We start from the raw sequence: 20,762 nt of genomic DNA, 5'->3' as shown, positions 1-20,762 counted from the left end.
GAGCTCCAGGATTATTACCTGTGGCATCAGCTTCAGCTGTCCTCCTTCCAACAGGTCATTCATCCTTGGTTGCCCATTTGTTTCACAAGCTCCCACTGTGTCTGAGCATGGGATTTTTCCAGAACCCACAAAAGCAGAAGAACCAAAAAAGGGCATCTGCAGGCAGGGCTTATCACCAAGTACACAGACATTGTCTTGTGTCAAGCAGGAATGTTACTGGTAAAAGCAGTGAAGGGGAAATTTCCAGGAGAAGCAAATATCTCCAAGAACCAGTGACAATGAAGTAAACCGTTTATGGGCTGAACTGTTTCTGGGCCAGAGATTCAGTCCTGGTTTTAGCTCAAACACTTCTTCCAGTTCCTGATGGACTGCCCAGAGTTGAAGGGTGAGGTGAGGCAAAAAGCACAGCTGAGGGAAGCAGGGAGATGCTCTGGTGGAGGCATTGCAGGTTCTACTTGCAGCTTTTAGCCTGCACTGCGTCCACTGCTGTGGAAGGTATTCCCAGAAGAACCTCAGCTCTTTCTTTCAGTAGGTATCATCCCCAAATTCAGACCTCATCCAAGGAACCTTCCCCACCCACCCCATATACACCAAGCTTTACTGTTCGTAGAGTAGTCCATGTCCCAAGGACTGGTGGATACAATCCTTACTTCAAAACAAGCATGGCCTCTGTCCCATCTTGTCTTGTCAAATGGAGTCCGTGAGTGAGGTAGTACTCCCGCCGGAGGAAGGCATAGAAATAATCTGAGATGAGCAGGATCTGCAGAAATGAGATGTTCAGACACATCAGTGATGCTTCAGAACAAAAGAAAAATGGGGATGTGTTTGTGACAAACCCTGAAGGGGCTTAAGAAGCTCCTTGGCTGCTCATCATGCTTTGCAGATGAGGCACTGGGATCTTGTGAATACTCCTTGGCCATGGCCTTACAGTACAAAACTACGGGAGACTTCAACTAACCCATTTATTGTGCTACCAGTCTGCTCCCACAGACACCTCAGCTAAGGAGACAGTAGCTCCATAAAAAGGCCAAGAAGTATGACAAAGGTAGGTCCATACATTGTTTACAGCTTTACAGACCACCTTTAAGCCTCATCCACAGGACTCCTGTGCATGCAAATGCTGTCATGCAACTCGACCCAGATGCTGAAAGTCCCCTGCTGCTGACTGGCAAAGTACGTTTCAATTGCCATTTCTAGTCAGAAAGGGTAAGAAGCTTGCAAGTAGCAGCAGAAACTTCACAGGTCAGCCTTAGCAAACAGAAGTTTCAGCAGTTTAACAATACGTACCAGGGTAAGGGGTGAAGGGAAGAGCTGGAAAGTCAAGGCTGTGGCTTCTCAGAACAATGTCCAGGAGCAAAACCAGATAAAAGCACCCTCACCACTTTCCCATCTCTTTCCTGTCACCGTGCTGTAGTGCCCTCTCTGTGGGACAGACAACCCTGTGTATTTGCACGCTTGCTCCCTTTCAGTGGGAAACAGAGCTGGCTAACCCCCAGATTTTCCAGTTCAGAGCACGCTTCCATAGACACTGATGCTGGCATCATCCTGCGTTGCAAGGGACTTCCCTTGCATGCTTCAGGCTGGTATTGCCACTGGCCACATTGTGCACCTTCCTCAAGAACTGCACAGAACATGGAAATCTGGCATGGAAACCATGAGGTCCCTGCCTTCCCCAGGCCACTCTTCTGTTTTGTTGAGGCACTAGTGCTGACTGTTCCCTTGCCTAAAAACAGTCATAGGTGAGAACGTAAGAGTGGGTCTCAGGGCCAGCTGCGCTGGAGTGGTCAAACAAAGGATGTTTTTTCTAAAGCACTTTGGGCAAACTGCTTTTGCAGTAAGCACAACAGCAGCGAGTGCCCTGCTGTCTCACTAATGCCATTTGCCATCCAGTCTCTTGTGGTGCAACCCTCCCTTCCCACTGGAAACAGCATCAGTGCCAAACCAAACTAGCAGTTACAGTCCCAAAGCAAACCAGCGGGTGCTGTCCTTAATAACCAGATGCCATTAGCACATCGCTTTGGCACAACGAACCTGGGGAATTCATGCCTGGGAGCACCTCACCTGAAGTGTGCTGCATTGCTAATGGGACAAAGGAAGACACAGAGCTAGTCTGTCAGCCAGAGCCTGCTTGGGTTACTGTTAAATACAGCTGCTACTAAGGCAGCTCAGCAGCAGGAAGAGAGGATATGTAGGACTGGGTGAAATCTGAGGGAGAGGGCTGCGGGCTGCTGGGATCAGAGGAGAAAGTTGGAAGGAAAACAGACAGAGAGGGGTAGAGGTGCCCAGGGAAGGGGTAGAGCAGCAGTGCTTATTTTATCTGTTTGTTTTGCATTACACTATGGCTGACTACTTGGCATGCTACATCAATACGGTTGATTTTATTTTTAATTAAATGACTCTGCAGATATCTTAACGGGAAAAGAAATAACTGGGGATGGCAGGGGTGCGGGCTAGTTCGTTCTCAGAAAGAAATCAGAAAGGAGAGTTTTGCTCTGTCTGCATTGGCACAGAGCATAATACATCACAGGACCTGCCGTGATTTTCTCAGGTAGGAAATAAAATCCTCTTAGATCAAATGCTATCTGTCATTTAAATTTTACTGTTCCTTTCATTCCATGGCGAGGTGTATAGTTAGACAGCTAACAAACCACAATTCCCTATAAGCCTTTCTTAAGGCTTATATGCATCTATATGCTAACTCTACTCATTGCATGGGGTCCCTTTCTGCTTTTACAGAACAGAGGGTTTTATATCACAGAGGGTGCTTGCCCCATTTATCAAGGAGCTGGGGAACATACAAGCAAGTGATTTTTCAGACTCTGGCAAAACTGCTCCTCTAGCTTTAGGAGATGCAATGTCAATGTAAATGGCTGAGGTGCACTGATAATCAAAGCAACTTTAACATCAAGTGAACGTTCTCCTTATTTCCTCATCCACATGTGAAAATGTCCCAGGACCTGGGGATTATCTACAGACCATAACAACTTGCAGAAAAGAGGAAGGAAAGCCTTAGGAAGGGTTGTAGCAACTGTGTACATTGGATCTCATCCTCCAAGGTTGCTAAGCTCTGTTTTCTCTGAGGGCAGTAAAAGTCGTGAATCTAGAAGGGCACAGCCTGGAAAGAAGGAGGGAGAGCAAGTCCTGGCATGAGTGAGACCAAACGCATGCCCACAGCCCTACATTTCAGTGAGGTGTCATGCTTAGAAAAATTGGTGCCATGGCCCAGCATTTAGGCAGTTCTCATTTGCCTGTTGCATGGACCCACTGCCGCTGCCCCATGGTCTTTTCCATTCCCTCTCTTCTCGATTCATGTGCTATTTACCCTGTCATACTGAGATGCTTTTCCTCTGCTACCAAGCAGCAGACTGTGTAAGATGCAGAGTGAGTTGGGTTGTTAAGCTATAGTTTAAACACTACAAGAACTCTTTCCCCATTAGTGTGCCCGAAGGTGAGGACTAGGCAGGTTTCAGCTGGAGCAGGAGAGGCAGGAAACTGCTATGCTGGACTGTATGGGCCAGACACATCCTGCAGAATTCACTGTTGCTGGCAGGACACCCGATCCAGTGCAATCCTCAAAGTGCAGCCTGGTTTGCCTTGCTCTACTAACCTGCCCTATGTTGAAAGTCAACGTGATGGCATAATAAAAATTGGAGTTAGCACTTCCTGCATAAATCCATAGATGCCACAGAACAGGGAACAGGAGGGAGCAGACAATGAGCACACATGACAGGATGAAGATGTTCCGGAGGACTGCAAAAGAAATAAAAAGTTATTAAAATGAAGCTTTATCGAACAGCCATGCTCATGCAACCAGCAATGGTATTTCAGGTATGTGCAGTGGCAGACAGGCACTTGCCAAAGCATACTTCTCTGCAACAATCAAGCTTTTGCAATTTGTTTTGATAATCCCCTGGGTACCTTTTATAAGACATTCACTGTTTGTTTCAAGGAGAAAATACATTTCTGCCTTAGCTTGTGCGTGAATCCTTCATTTGTAGCTCTTTTCTTCTACGTCCTGTGCTTCCAAAGAGAAACTCTTCCTCTGAAGACCTTGTTTGGTTTGTTTTTGTTTTTGTTTTTGTTTGTTTGTTTGTTTGTTTGTGTTTTGGTGTCTACACTACAGCAGCTAGCAGTTTTGAGAAGGGCCTTTGCACCAGCATCAAGATTCAGAGAGCAGAGCATGCCATTCCCTAGCTTCGTCAAGCTGACTACTTATAGAAAAAGCTAATCTGTGGACCACAAGGAAAAGTCATACTTTCTAAGAAGATGGTAAGTAAATGAAAGAACAGAGGACATTCTTATAGGCCAAATGTGATGACAAACATATGCCCTTGGGAGATACAAGAATCCTTTAGTCTGCATGAGTATGTGCCAGATGGACAAAAAACAAATACAACTTTGTCTAAAAGAGCTAGGAACTACTAGGCCAGAAGAGGTTTTGTTTTCTGTTCTTTGGCAGTAGTAGGATAGTTTATCCTGGCACTTGTGCAGCTGTGCTTGGCTATAGCTCAACATCCCTGAAATTAACCAAAAAAGACTTCTGATCATTCTGCTGCTGAAGGGAACTATCTGACGTTTTATGACTATTATCACATCCAAAACTGTTCACATCCATCATTTTAAGCTTTTCGTTTAATAGCTCACTCACTATGGGATTGTCCCTCTCACGCTCATACTCACCTTCCTCTCTAAGTTTGGAACATACATCTCACCTAAATTGAATTAGGATTTCTCAAAAATATGTCACCTGCTATGGCTGTGACATCCTCAGGGCCAGCCTGGAGCTTCCTGCTCTATTTCATCACAGCTGCTTTGGCCTTAGCTTTCCTTAGTCTGAAACAAATGGAGCGGATGGCCTCCACAGCAGACAATGCCCCACTTACTCCCCACTACTGATGCTGCAGAGGACCAGCCTAAAGCCAAACATATGCAAACTACTCTGGCATCTTGACTCCCAGTTGTCTCCTGACACAGGTAGACTGGCTGCCCTGCACAAACTTGACCCTTGGTAGAGAAGACTGCAGTCAAAGCCAAGGACAATACGGCAGGATTGCTCAAAGCAGCTTGTTTAAGCTGACTTTGGCAAGAAATGCAACAAAAAACAGCACTTCCAGGAGCACTACACTGGCAGACTTGCAAAATCTCCTCAGTGTAACAAGTTCTACAGTCAGAGTTTGAAAATCATCAGGTAGTTCTCTGGTGATTTAAAGAACTATACAGGTTCTTTATGAAGCATTTGAGAAAAACTGGACAAACACTTGGAGTAATTTAGTTACTTTTACTCTAAGCAAACGAGCAGATGCAAAACAAAGAACTGCTGCAAAGTGTGGGATTTTAAGGCTAGGGGACTCATCAACTGCAGTAGCAGCACTCTACACACCCTTACATGGGAGTGAAACACTGAAAGGATGGATGTAGCTTACATAAGGAACATCTTTTGTGCAGGGCTATAAAAGGTTTTTACAAAAAAAAAAAAATAAATCTTCAGAATAACTTGGAAGGGGAAGATAATGTACAAGTGAAAATTCTCTCCTCGACCTCTTACAACCCTAGTCCTGAACATATGTTACAGACTGTATCGTATCACCAGAAATCAAGCTTTTTTCCGGATAGCCCAAGGAATCCACAAGAGCCTGCAGGACTACAGGCGTGGTTTGGCTTAGTGGAGACAAATTATTGGGCAGACACTTTCTCATTCCAGAGAAGAAACAATCAAACACAAAGAACTTACATCTGTAAAGGTGGCTCCAGACTGGAAGGAAGGCCATATACAGTGCAACATCTCCCACTGTGGGATAGGACTTGAAGATAGAAATGATTGCGAGCTGGACAAACATGAAGAACACAGGGTGTTCCCTAAAAGGGAAAAGACACAAAGGGTAAGAGGACACAGTCGGGTCTCTGCAAACTGGAAATAAAGATCAGCAATGGCACAAACATACTGTGGGACAGGCTTTAAAAGGCTCTGGTACTCCATTCTCTCCAAATGAGCCCCTGATGGGACAGACTGAGCTGCTAGGATTGTCCCCAAGTTTTCATTTTTTTCTGGCAATAAAGAACTTGAAGTTCCAGATGTGAGTTCTTGCTTTTAGACTATACTGGCTTCTGCAAGCAGGGAGCAGGGACCTTTATGCCTAAACCTCTGCTCTCTCTTTTGACGCATGTAACATGCCTGTTTCATAGCAGAGTCCAACTCCCAGATCTGCACAGATCACTGCAGGGGTCTGGTATTTCTTTTTAATCAGTTTCTATGAAAAATGAATGAGACGATTCCAGCTGAGTTAACTACACTGTGGCAAGCAACAAATCAAGTTGCTCAAATAGTTTCTCAACATCAAAGTGATAAGGTGCCTCATTGTCAGAGGACTGTCAGTTCAAATATCCTTCCCAGGTTCAGGTATATAGTGCATGTAGTTTTCTGTGTGTTGCATGCAAGAAAGGGACTGAAAACACAGGAAGCATCTTCTAGATGTGCACTTTATAAAGAGCTGAGGTGGTGATGCTTGGGATTGCTATTGTAGGGTCTAAAAAGCAGCTTTGTTTTTAGAATGAGTGAACCAGCTTTGCAGTAGCGCAGAGGAATGAAAATGAAAAGTGATGGAGAACATAATATTCTGGGCAGACTGACCTTTAGATTCAACTTTTAAGTACAGGTATGAAGCAAATTTTCATATTTTGAATATAAGGGGAGATGGATTTTATCCTCTATCCATGGTGCTAAATCACATTTAAAAATTAAAAGTGAAACTGGACTGACTTGTACCTAAGGCGAGAATAACCTCCAAAAACAGGGCCCACTACATTTCATCTCAGCTTTCAGTAACAATAATGCCACTGCAGCTCTTTGGGACAGCAGCAGGAAGGGAAATAAGATGAAGGAAAATATCCTGAAAAATATCTCCACTGCAGAAACTTGTTAGGAAATGCAGGCTCCCAAATCCCGTATAGTCCTCTGAACATCTTAATTGATACGCCTCCAGGAGATATGGAGGCATTTTCTTATGTTGAAATCACAAGGAGGAGTCACGTAAGTGATGGTTACTACCTCTGACCCCAGGCTACTTTTAGTTTTTCAAAAACATACAGAGCACAATGGGTTTCCAGCAGGGGCACAAGTGACTGCTGTCTCCACAGAAACCTGACCATGGCTTAGGAAATACTTTTCAGAAAAATCATCTTTCCATCTCCAAATCTGAGTGCAGGTTGGTAAGATGGCAAAGAGGCCTTCTCAAGAGTGTACAAGTGTATAGCAGCAGCAGGTTTCTCAGTCACAGCCCATGTGAGAAAGGGGACTTAGTGTGGTGTTAGTCCAATCTTTTCCTCAAAGCAGGGTCAACACTGACTTCAGACAAGACTGCTTAGGGCTTTGTCCAGTCAGATCTAGAAAACCTCCAAGAACAAGCCATAGATCTCTGCTCCAGTCTGTGACTGTCCTCGAAGTGATGACTGTTTTCTTTATATCCAGTTGGAATTTCCCCTCTTTCAATTTATGATCACTTCCTTCTCACCTCAGCGATCTCAGCAAAAGGCTCTATCTTCTCAGTAGCCTCCTCTTAGGTGTTGAAATGCTATCAGGTATCCCCTAAGACTTTTCTTCGGCAGGCTAAAGAAGCCCTGTTCCCTCAGCTGCTCGCCAGCCTTCAAACCACTGACCATCTTTTAGGTTCTGCACTGGACTTGCTCAAGCTTATCAGCATCTTTCTTGTACCGAGGAGCTGAAAACAAGAGGCAGTATTCTTGACGGGGTTTAATGAGCACCACCACTCCTGTTGGTACATGGCTTCATAACAGGCATTTTCCCTTTAAATTCCAGCACAAACATAATATTTTACTCTATTTATGAGGAAAAGATTGAGACTTTGGGAAATGAGGATAGGCTCTATTAAAAACAGTTTTTCAGGTTCATAGATTCAGACATCTGATGCCAGTCTTATAAACTTCCACTGGACAACTACAGGAGTAAAAACAAACAAACAAACAAACTAGCAAATAAACATACTTACTTTAACTTTACTGCCAAGGGAATGGTGTAGAAGAACACATTGATCTGAAATACGCATACAAAGAAAAGACTAAAGTGCTCAAACATCTCTGCAAAGAAGTACCAGAAAAGGCCAATATTGGGTGTCAGATCTGGAACAGAAAGGCTGAAATTTGAAAAGAAAAGACAATTTTAAGTGGCTGTTTTTCACTGCCCTGCTTCTGTTTTATTAATTGATCATTATGTGGTATTGAAAGGAGGACCTATATTTTAAATCTGTGGAAGAGAAACCAAAGATGTGACAACCTAGCAACAACATCCTTTTATGACCCCAGCAGGATTTACACCACTCCTGAGCAGACGTCTTCAGAGAAAAATACTACAACAACAGTGGCTCAATAAACAAATCCATTTCTAATGTACTTGGTGGAAAACATTTCCTGTCTTATCTAATTCTTGCTGCTACTTATTAACAGCATCTGGCTAATGGCACGGCTCCTCCACACACACTTTTTCTTTTCTTGTGTTGCCAGTAAAATCACAGATCACATACTCCTTAGGGCAGGGAGTAGGACACACGTGTGATATGTATGAATCAACACAAAAATAGTAAGAATTCTTATACTTACATAAACCCGTAAACAGATGGGATAAAATCCCAGGAGTTGAGGAGGAAGAAGGAGAGGCAGATGATTACTACCAGGCTGCACAGGTACAAGGCTGCATACTGCATGGTGTAGAGCCAGAAGCTTTTACTTTTTGGCTTTATCGGTATGAACTGACGCTGAAAACAAAACACAAGCAGGCAGATAGCCCTCATCAGTTGGAAAGCCACAAGAAAGTCCAATTGTTGAGAACATCCTCTCAAATTGTTGAAAGAAAGCATCAAATACTGGGAACTGCTGCACTGGGAAGAGCAACTTTCAAGCACAATCTGCTTGATGTTCTTCACTCTCTCCATTTAAGCCAGACATGTTGTCCATATTTTTCTGTGCTTGAAAATCGACATGCTAAGCTGGCCATTTCTGCTTGTAATGCTACAAATGAGTCAAGTCTCAGGTGTTCAACGTGAGATTCGCACACACTTCCTCACATCTACGATTTAGTTTATGTGTTTGCAGTATTGTTCTGCTGCTTGCCTTCTCCTCCACAAACCCTCATTGCCTGATGTGACTGAGATGCACGCTTTGTGACCAACTGCCCCGTGAGGTCAGCTCCCTGCCATATGGACTGGAACTCATATTCTGCTAAACTCAGGGAACAAGGAGGGTTTCTAAGCACAACAGAGCCACTTCAATGGTTGCCTCTTTAGACAAAGACAACTGCTGCAGTCCTGTTGCTGCCACATAACCTTGACAGGTCAACAGCAAGCCCTTATCACATAACAAGACATACTGGTATCTCACTACAAGAGATCTAAGATTCCCTGACTGCATTTATAAAGACAAGTATATACACAGGGGCAAACACCTTGGGAACTGCTCACAGTTCTGCAGCTCCAAGTCAGCTTTTCCACTTGCTGGTAGGGTTTGTACTGGCAAGAGATGTACAGAGAGCCAACTCTAACTGGCATGGGCTCTCTGTAAAGCATGCAAGGATTTTTGGCAGGACAGATTGGAAACTACTGGAGATAAGCTATTTAATTCTGTAACAAGAAAACACGAAACTTCATTTACAAATCCAGGTAAAAGAAGACACACTAGCCTATTCCCCTTTCAAGTCAGTCATAAATCATGCTTTCATATATCAAAGCACTTGTTGCTGTTTGCAAACACAACACTTTTACTTTTCTACTGCCATGAATAAAAACCAGCTCAGACTAAAGTTAGCTGAAATGGTAACAACATATAAAACAAAAAATAGATGTTCCTAAACATTAACTGGAAAAGCAATATTGAGTCAACAGAAGTTCTTGTCTCGCAAAGAGTAAGAAAAATCAAAATCCTTAAAAAAGTAAGACATAGTTGGGGGAAGAGAATGGACAAGAATTGCCTCTGTTCCTGTTGAATCTCAGGGATTTGAGAATAGCCTGTGATGAACCTGTAGTTAAGATTAACTATAAAAAACATGAGGAAAACAGGATAGAAGCAACCAAGACTGGTACTGGCTTAACAGCATGACTTCAAGAATGACAAAAATCATAAAAATGATTTTTTGGTTGGTTGATCACAAGAAGTTGGTTGTCATAAAAGTAATCGCCAACTGATCTGTGAATATAGGATAAGAGTCATCTGCTAGTGGTTACAGCCTCTCCTTGCTCCTACATCAGGATAAGAATAGCAAATAATCAGTTTTTCCTTCAGCACATTGTAATTCTTCTTTATGTCATTTTACTGAACTTTACAAAAGTTCAGAGACTGGCGAAGCATGCAGGCAAACTGATGAATCTGCAGACTAGCAAAGGGCTGCCTCGGCTTTAAACTCTACCCGTGCCTGCAGATGTGCCTACCAGCCTACTGATGGGGTGGTTTTGCCTGGAGCAGTGCCTGTCTGTTGAGGTGTTGTGCACCCATGAGTGATCAAAGTCAGCCCTGTGGGAATTCAACCACAGTCCTGTTAACAGGGAGGGAAATAGGACAAGTGAAACCAGCTGCTTTCACAAGCACATGACTTTTACCATTACACTTAAATTTTCCGAGTTTGGTTATTCAAACATACAGCTCTTCATTTTAACACAGCTCAGTGACCCATGTCAGTGCAAAGGAAACTCTCCAGGTCTAAAATCCCTGTTGCAATTCACATGACACAAAGATTAGAATATATTTCAGGCAAGCTAAACACCAACCAGTTTTGTAGATGACTTTCTGCTCCACCTTCTCTATGCAAAGGCTACCCCATTAAGGCTGTAAACTCTCCACGGCTTGAGGAGAGAGTCACTCTTTCTGCAACTCAGGGCCTACCCCTGACTTCACTCTCAACAGCTAAGAACTGTTCCTGCACAGCTACGGTAAGACAACAGATATTAATGCTTAGAAATCATTTACCTGTAGAAGGTAAAGTAGAGCTGGAGCAAACAACGTGATAGGGTAGAGTGACTGGTATGTTGCTAACGCCAGAAATACAGCGCTGAGGAAGGCACTACCTGCAAGGAGAAAAAATAAGTTCATTTGTAAGTAATATTTTATACAACCTTACAGACAGGAAGTCTAAAAAGGAAGAAATGCACAATCCTCTGTGATAGGTTTACAAATATCAGAACATGACATAAAGAGTAGCAGAATGTGTCTGTGAGAGTAGCCTTTTCTTAACTACATTTTGAAAGGACAATGACTTGTATGAGAAAGAACCACTGACTGGTTTCTATTTCCTATAATTCACATACAGAAAGTGATTTGTGTAATTCAGTCTACATATAGACCACGTTGGCTGCTCTTTGTATGTGGGAATGCATTCACTTAATTCATATCTGCATGAAATAGCTGTCTGCTATTAGCTGGCTGCTATAATAGCTGTGTCCCACTGAGCATGCTGGATGCCCTGGTCAGCAGAATGAGTGAGGGTCCTCAGCAAAGCTCTGTGAAAGACAGCAAGTGAAAATCTGTAGCCACAGGAAGGAGCATTATCCCTATTTTACAGATACCAAAACTGGGTGCATTGACTTGACAATTACGCCTTGGGCTAGCCTGTCTGTTGTCAGCCTGTGTCCACTGACTGACATCAAACAGTAAGCTTCTCTCTGCTTCCATCTGTGTAAAGTATAGAGTTTCCTAGCAATGAGTCTTCTCCATTCTACAATTACACTTTCCTAGACACAAACCACCCTATTCTATATTTTATTGTGTTAAATTCTGTATACATCTAAACAATCGGTACCCAGAAATCATAATCTGACATTCTCTCTTTGCTGACTTTAAACACTAGAGGCTGCCACTCTCCCAGTGAAGGAGAAAACACAGGGAACAGCAACTACAATTTTGTATATGACAAAACTATTTGCCTTAAACTACCAATGAGCAGCAAAATTCAGTTTAAATAAGCGGATCCTGCACATCTGCTTTCACAAATGCTTTTAAATGGAACCCCCTACTTAATAATTGAAGGAAAATTTTCTTTTGGAAATACTAGTAACAATAACCTATACCAGCTTACTTTGTGATGTCTGGTTCTGGGCACTGCTGGAGACCAGACAGCAGATCAGACTGACATTTCATATAATCCAGCAGAGAACTCCTAAAGCTTATGTGACTAGCACAAATGCAAAAAGACTTTAGCACAGGGGTTCATAAGAGGAACAGAAACCTGGCTGAATGTACAGAATTAATGAAAGCCATTCTGTCACAGTCTATTCAATTGGGCTAATATAGGCCTTTGGTTACTGTTTCTGCCTAGCCAAAACTCAATTAGCTAATTTCAAACCCAGGTTACAACTTTAAGTAAAAGTCAAATACTTGCAGGTAACTGCTTGCTTTTGAATAAAAGCTCAAGGCAAATATTTTAAATGGGTATTCATGTACAAAAGGAAGAGCAGACTTCTATGCAAAGACAGACTTCTTCACAAACAGAAAACTATTTGAAGTCATCTGGGAAATGGAGTCAATATTCAGAAGGGAATCACCTAGGTACACTGAGATGAAATTAAGTTTTGACTTGACTATAAAGTCTCTTGGGCTGTTGTGATTTGAAGTAGAACTAAGTTACTGCTCCATTCGAGGGCTGATGTGTCCCACTCATATATTTGTAGCAATCAGATTTGTAAAGTTCTACGCAGATTTGATTTCCATTACTTTTCTAATCTTTATAGAAAGACATAAATAAATACTTTTTCTTCATTGCGTTACCTTTTATTGTGGCTAAAATGAAGAATGCAATGACAGTGTTGTTGATGGCACAGGTGGACTTTGCCACACAAGACATCACAGTGTAGGGGTTTAACAGATAGCTGAAAAAGAGCAAAGCTCAAGTTACATTCAGACAACTCAAAAGAGGTAACCTAATTAAGAATATATTGAAAGGAAAACCAGATGCTATTTGCAATTTGTTTTTGTTTGTTTACGTTTTATGGGTTTCTCTCATCATCAGATTAACTCAGATGAATAGAGAGAGCACACTGGAAAAAAGGAGATGGGACAATGCCCAAAATGCAAATTCTGTCTTAGAAAATGACTACCAAAAACGTTCCTTGCTTTTCAGAGACATTGTGCATTTATTCAGTCAAACCTAGAATACTGGGTCTGAAGTAAGCTTTCTGTTTCTCACGTTTACTGGCTCTGAGGAATTAACAGAAATAAGAAGATAGCAAGATGGGAACGTATCCTTCTGGTACATTACCAGAGTGTTTCCCTCAACCCAATTGCATCTTTGCACTCCTACTATGTCAGAGCAATCACTTAGGTTCATAATGACGTGATCTGAGCATAAAACCAGACAAATAAGAAAATCCATCCCATTTTAATTAGAATTATGGAAAGGCAGCAAACGCTAAACATCTTTACCTTCCAGAATGCAGCCACATTTTAATCTTTCTGACACAGAATAATTTAGAGGTAAAATAATTCTTTCTTGCAATATTTCATATGCATATTATTTATTTTAATTTAATTGATGCTTTCTGAAATTAAAAAGTGATTAATATACAGAGGAACACCAAGACATGACATTATTAAACAGTCAACCTGGAATATCTTTGCATTATTATACTCAGTTCTGGGATGTTCAACTTGTGATACCTAGAAAACATTTTGTCTGACTGCTCCAAAACTATCCTGACTGAAAAGACACACTAGATATTTCGAAGGCATTAAATCAACTCTGATGACAGTAGCATTCCAGCAAAATAAATTGTGATCTACAGAGACACAACATTCTTGCTACCAAATTATTGATCTCATCATGTTGAGCCTTTCTTAGGAGGCGTGAGTAAATTTTCTTGTCAGCAGCATGCATTTAGGAAAGCCTATGCTTTTCACTTTGAAACCAATTATTCAGGGATGGGGAGATTTTTATGCATAATAGGAAACTTAGAACTTATGAAAAAAGTAAAATCTTCAGCAAATGTTGAAACCCCAAATCAGACAAAGCCCAAGGAGAGCAGAAGAATCAAAGCAGCCTATTACAACCTGGAAGAAGCAATACTCACAATAGTGCTACCTTGAGGGGGATGTAGTGCATTTCCATGGGTGTCCGGATGAGTTCAGCCACATCTGGTGCATATTTATCCAGCTCTATTAGGAGCTTTTGCTTTTTGAACTGTACAAGGCAGAATGACCAAAGACTGTTAGATGAGGAAAGTCACTGTTTCTTACCACTTAGGATATTCATTACTGTAGAACATACACAAGTTGACTTCGTAAATTCACTGCTCAACACGAGGCCCAAAGAAATGAAGTCACAGAACTACACTGTCCTCGTTATTTTGAAGATGGATACCTCTATGTCAAACTTCCTTTAGAGATCCCAAATCTCTCTCTTTAATATATCATGTTTTATGATGTTCCCTACAGAGACAAGGGAGAAATCTGTATTATGAACTTACTGAACTATGTCATGGCAAGACAAAAGGAAAGAGATGCTGGCAATAAATTCTCAACAAGCAAAATAACTCTCACACAGGATTTTTTTACATATCAACAGTTCTATCACGTGTTATTTCTTCAGCCTCAGTGGACAAAGGACAAGTGCCCAGGTAGATGGGAGACCACACATGTAGAAAATGCAGTATCCCTGTTCATATTAGTACTGTATCACCACACGTCTAGGAATGCAGAGAGCACAGCACTGCTTACACAAAATGTACTTCGAGCTACTTAAGAGAGAAAACTGGGAGGAATCACTCACTCCCAAAAATATGTTTATAATTTGAAAGGAACAAGTTATATTTGGTGTAGGACTTTCATCTTGCTCAGCAGAATGATTTACATCTCCTCAGCATCCTTGGAAGGTTTGTTCCTTCCTTTACACATTTTCAGAATCTCTATTAACACACGCTGGGTGCAAACATAAACAATGTTTCATCCTGAAGCCAGGTTCAGGATAAAACATTCCATTTCCTAGCTACAAAATATACAAAAGATTGTAGCAGAAGTTAGAAAAGTGATCACTCAAGTCTTCCCAAACCCATAGTTGAGTAATTCTGCATACTTCAAACTGCTGCAACAACTGAAGGTGGGTTTTCAATACATTTTCTAAAGTTTCACACCCCTCTTGCTTATTGTGTCCCTTGAGCTGTCTGCATTGTATTGGATATTGTATTCTTGGGAATTTCTCAAATTCTTTAAATTCCTTCCAGATCAAAGAATAAACACTGCTGCAATCATCATTCGAGTGCAGTGCAATAGCTATGGGCACTAATTTGCTTCACTCTGTAATATGGACACAACAGAACTTTAAGTACCTCAGCTGGTTTACAACATTCAGTCCCCATTTTTGTTTTGTGATCATCCAGGTATGTGCAGATTTACTGCTAAGCAGGTAAATCTGCTAAGCAACAAGGACTGGTTGACACTGCATCTTCTGGTATGTTTTCTTTGGTATAAAATATGTATACTCGTTGGGAGAAGAGGGTCAGCAACACTGGCAAGTCAGCTTACCACAACTTTGTTGTAGTCCTGGATGGCCAAGTAAAGGGCAACAGCTGTTAGTACATCAGTTATCTAAAAAAGCAAGGTGTAGACAAACTGTAAGTAAAATAAATGAATTGGAAACAGATATTGGTCAGTATTGCAATCCTGAGCAAACTCTAATCTGACTCAGATCATGTAAAAACAAGCTTTAATAACACTAACTAGCTTGCTGATTTGTACAGTGTTCACACACCACTGCTAACCTCTGTAGCCATGAGACGTATCAGATACTAATATTTACAGAACAAGAGAATGGGGCAAAGAAAATGTTCACGGGAAGAAGTATGTAAGGATAACAGAGAATCACTGGTCTAATCAGAGCATGGGCAGCACTGGGGCAGTGCCAGGGGGCTAAATCCAGCTGTCCAGCATGACAGTGGCTTGAGCTGTCCCAAACTCAGCAGGCAGCAGTACAGCCATTGAAATAATCAGTGCACGATTAGCTCTACTAGAGGCTGCCCAGCAGGGAGCTGGGGAGAGAGGCTCTACCAGGTGGCATGCACAGCCAGCTATGTGATTGCTGTCCTGGATTATGCAGAACTCACAGAATAGTTTACAACAATGAGACATCTGGATTACTAACCCATTTGCATTCTCCTTGCAGGCCTGGAATTTGGGAGTGGGTTTTAATGAGAAACATGGCAGCGTAGGGACTGGGCAAGGGGGGCTGGCAAAATGTTCTGACCTGCAAGAGGTGACCTTTGAAATTGGAAATCAAAGGTCAACTTCCCGTCCCTCCAAGAGGATACTTACCTAACAAAAGTACTCACAAAAATAAGTAAATAAATAAATAAATAAATAAATAATTGTAAAGCAAGGGAAAAGCGTGAACTCGGGTTTGTATACACAATGCTGCCTTTATAATGAAAGTGTGAGGTCAGCACGAATTTGAACTCCAGGGAGACAACTGAAGGTCCCTGACTGATAAGCAAAAGGAAAGTCGTACTCAGCACTTCACAGAATGAGACCTTTCAAGAGGAACTTTCCAGAAGCACTCACCATGAAGACCAATTCAGCATACTCAATCAGGAAGTGAAAGAGATATATTATCAGCGGGGTCTAAGAGAGAGCAGAAGAGAAACCCATGTCAAATACTGTCCATCTCCATTTGGATAGAACAACTGGCAATTCAATGGAGTATAATGTGAGAGACTGCAAAAGGCAATTTTCCTTAGACTCTTCCTCAACGCTATTACTTCAGAGTAAAGTGAATAATCAAAATCACACTTACTCATCTTTTTCCTCGCAAAGTTCTCAATATATTTCTTAAAAACATCATCAGCTTTGGAAGTCATATTCTGTCTCACCTTTTCAATGGTGGTAGAGTTACAATAGAAATATATAAAGAAGAGTTTTAGAAAATCTTTTTTTTTTTTTTTTTTTTTTCCTAGAGAATCTCTCTTTTTTCAGGTTGTTTGCATGTTTTTCGAAAGTATTTCCTGCACAGACAGTTTCATTGTTTGGGTGAGTCTTTTATAAAGTAAAAAGAAAGCATGTAAAAACTTGAAGCAGATCCTATCTATCCTCATACTCCCAACAGCTCTTCCCTTCCAGGGTAAGAGGAAGAGCAGGTTTTGAAATATTCCTTTGACAGAAAAGCTTAATCTGAAGGCATCACATTTACATAGTGTAAATTCAGTCTTCACTGTGAGAAAATATATTTATTTTAAAATAGTTTTAAAATAAAGCGATGATATAAAAAAGCATGTGAAAATACTTCAGTCTGTGAGAAATACGTTCCGAGCAGAATTTATTGACACAAGTTTTCAGAGATACATGAAGTATGAGACTCACACGTGGGTGACACTATGCTCGAGTCTACCTTCATATCAAATAAGACCATTAAAGGGCACAAAACCCCCCCAGGTGTTTGGAAGATGTGCTTTCCAAAATGAGGAATAAATATACTGTCTGTTTGTACTAAAGTTAATATTTCTGTAAATACAGAAACCCAAGATGCTGCTATCCAGCAAAATTGTGTTCACACTGCCAGTGGTACTGTCTCTCCCTGCTGCTGCCTTTGCTCACAGAAAATCTGGATGTGAACAACATATTTTACTTCTTGGATTCTCCTTACACACCACAAATACTGCACTGGCTATCAGCTGCTTAGCAACTAGTTATTCTGTGATGAACTGCATCTCCTGATTCTGCTAGCAGGATCAAATAGGTGCAACTATTGCACAGACAACTACACAACTCCAAATTTTCTGAAGTCTTTGGGATGGAACAGATCCTCAGCCTTTGCCAAGTCACAAGCAGTAAGGCTAACAAATGAACCCCTGGAATATCGCATTTAAAATGAAGCACGCATACCAACCTCATGGAAAATAGCTCCAGAATATGGTGAGACCCCTAAATCCAACAGAGCTAATCCTTCGACCACTGAAACATAAAGAAACACCTGCATGAGAATCCTGTAACGCTGGCAGAGAAAAACCTCGTGACAATAAAAATACAGTTTTTAAAACACCTACGTTCATGAGTATCCCACACGGAATCACTATCTGAATGGGTGACACAAAATCTCACAAAATCAACCATCAGCGAGAACTGATTGTTTTCTTACTTCTGCCATGCAATCACGCTATTTGTTTCAGACAACTAACAATGTTATAGCTGAAATATTTTGCAACTCGCTGTATATAAATCACATGTATGATATTTACTGATTTTAAGTCACCTCTTGCGTGACACGCGGTATTTATGCTAGACAAACAATTCAGGCTGGAATAGAGAACAGCCTAGCTGGAAGGGACCTACAAAGATCAAGTCCAACTGCCTGGCTGCTTGTCCTGGGACTGCCTGGGCCGGAGTTCCCAGGCCCCATTCCGCTGAGCCACTCTCCAGCCACGCTTCTCCCAGGCTGTGCCTGTGTCCAGCACTGCTCCGTCCCAGGGGCAGCACCTGGCCTTTCCCTTTGTTGACTGCCCAGTGCTCCCATCTTTCCAGAGCCCTCTGCAGGGAGTCAGCAGCACCTCCCAGGTCAGTGCCATCAGCAAACTCGCTGAGGATGCTTCCCTGCTGCTGGCAGATCGCTGATAAAGATGTTGAACAGGCCTGGCCTTAGAAATGAGCCCTGGGCTTTTAAAAGATGGCTCTTGAAATCTGACCAGTGACCAATGGACCCCAAACCCTCTAGAGCTGATTCTCAGGGGTCACTGAGAATTAGCTACCTGCGTAGCTTAATAAAACACACATTTTTAACTTTTTTGCCTAATTAGATATAGAGAAGACACAAATGTCTGAAACCAGATATGAAAGAACAGAAAAGAATTCCCAAGCAAAGCTAAAAGTTTTACCTGTCCTTGAAATTTCCTAACATTCTGCAGCCTGAACTGCACTACAACGCCTGCACACTTTTTTTCTGCAAGGTCTCCTCCACCTTACTGAGCACAAAGGTTCCCTGGGAAGCGAACAGGTTTTATAGTGAAAGAAACGATGCAGAACAGGTCCGTTTGTTCACAGGGAGATGAAGCAGGAGATCGCAGGAAGCAACAAAAGGCTTTTGGTTCAGCAATACGCTGGGACAAGAGATTCTGTTCCTGCCACAAAGGTACTTCCTCCATACGGGGTTCTGTCTGGGTTGAACGGTCCCGTGCTCCTCGCTGTCTAGAGGCCTAACCTGATGCTCTGTGGCGAAATTTAGAAAGTCTCCATTGTCACAAGGGCATTTTTGGGAGCTGTACGTGGAAGTGCTACACGGTGTGAAGCAGAGGCCTCAGGGCACCAAAAACATCCATGCTTTTGACATTTATTGTGACACTTTAAACCGCCTGCAGGGCTTTACCTGCTCTGTACCTGGACACCACCTCCCCACAGCGATGCCGTTGAAGCCACCCAGCTCTGAAACAAGAACGAGCCGCAGAGGCCACAGAACGAGCGCGGGCAACGAACGCGGCCCGGCCCGGCCCTGCCCTCACCTCGCTTCCAGGCGTTGAGCGGCGACGCCACCTCGACCCGCTCGGCGATGAAGGCGGCCAGGCTGGAGCGGTACAGCGCGGCCCGCACCGTCACGGCCACCAGCACCACCAGCACCAAGGGAGCCGCCATCCTCGCGGGCAGACGCCGGCCGCCGGCTGTAGTTCGCGGGCGGCGCCGGACAACCGGGCTCCAATGCAGCGGCGCGGTCGGGAGGACTACATGTCCCAGCAGGCCCCGCGCCGCACCGCCCCGCTGCTTCCCGATACGACCCGAGAGCTACGGCGAGCGGCGTGGGCCGAAATGGTCAGAGCGCGAAGGTGCTCAGGGCAGAGCTCATTGCTCTCTGCGAATACCTGAAAGGGGGGGGGGGGGGGGAGCTGGGGGTCGGCCTCTGCTCACAAATAACTAGCATTAGGACCAGAGGGAATGGCCTCGAGTTGTGCCAGGGGAGATTTAGGTTGGAAATGAGGAGATATTTCTGCTCAGGAAGAGCAGTCAGGCGTTGGGACAGGTTGCCCAGGGAGGTGGTGGAGTCACCATCCATGGGGGTGTTCATGGAGAGGTTGGATGTGGTGCTGAGGGACATGGCTTAGGGGGTGACATTGGTGGTAGGGGGGTGGTTGGACCAGATGGTCTTGGAAGGCTTTTCCAACCTGAATGATTCAATGATTCTCTGATTCTCTGATCCGTTCAGCTGCTGCCTTTTCAGGGGGCTTCTCAAATGTACTCCTATCCCCTGCCACAGGACAGTAAATCTGGTCCTCAAACAGCAAGTGAAGCTTCAGCCATCAGCCTGTCATGTGGGAACTCTTCTGCTCTCAGGCTGATGGCACAAAAACGTTACCTTTTCCATTGTGGTGGTAAAACTGATTTCCTATTAACACGGGCAGTAGGTGGCCATGGGACTCGATTGGCCCCAGGACTGACGGGACTTGACACATCCTCTGATCAGTCAAAGTGGATTTGTTCAAGTTAAAGAATTTGTGCAGGCATCTGGCTTCTTACTAGAAGCCAGAAATGCTAATTCTTCTCAGTAGCTGCTAACAAATGCCTTCAGTTTTCTGACCAGAAATGCATTTTTTCAGCACTGTTTGCTCTCTAAGTGACAGTTCTGATCTAGTGTAACAGACAGCAGTTGCCCGAGAGCACTGCTTTGCTGAATAATTGGAGTGTAGTTGGGGAATTAAAGATGTATTGCTCTAAGATGCTGGTGTTGCTGGTCTGATCCACACCATATGCTTTCCAGAACCATCTGACTTGGCACAGGAAATGGAAGCTTTGGGGAGATTCAGATAACC

The 20,762-nt window shown here is 42.9% G+C and overlaps 1 protein-coding gene across 1 annotated transcript; it reads right to left on the bottom strand.

Annotated features, from left to right (window-relative positions):
* On the bottom strand, positions 1-19,632 carry PIGU (phosphatidylinositol glycan anchor biosynthesis class U). Its single transcript, XM_082773624.1, has 12 exons — positions 19,464-19,632; positions 17,861-17,925; positions 16,540-16,599; positions 15,508-15,570; positions 14,058-14,167; positions 12,760-12,860; positions 10,966-11,063; positions 8,611-8,765; positions 8,004-8,147; positions 5,732-5,856; positions 3,608-3,750; positions 1-760 (listed from the first exon to the last, which is right to left on the bottom strand). The coding sequence occupies exons 1-12, from the start codon at positions 19,591-19,593 to the stop codon at positions 647-649; spliced, it is 1,308 nt and encodes a 435-aa protein (XP_082629750.1). The 5' UTR covers positions 19,594-19,632; the 3' UTR covers positions 1-646.
* Positions 19,633-20,762: the final 1,130 nt, after the last annotated feature.

The sequence above is a fragment of the Aythya marila genome (genome assembly GCF_965140915.1).
Source record: "Aythya marila genome assembly, chromosome: 16".
Lineage (NCBI taxonomy): Eukaryota > Metazoa > Chordata > Aves > Anseriformes > Anatidae > Aythya > Aythya marila.
Note: the sequence above shows the minus strand (reverse complement) of the source record. Positions and strands in the feature narration are given on the sequence as shown.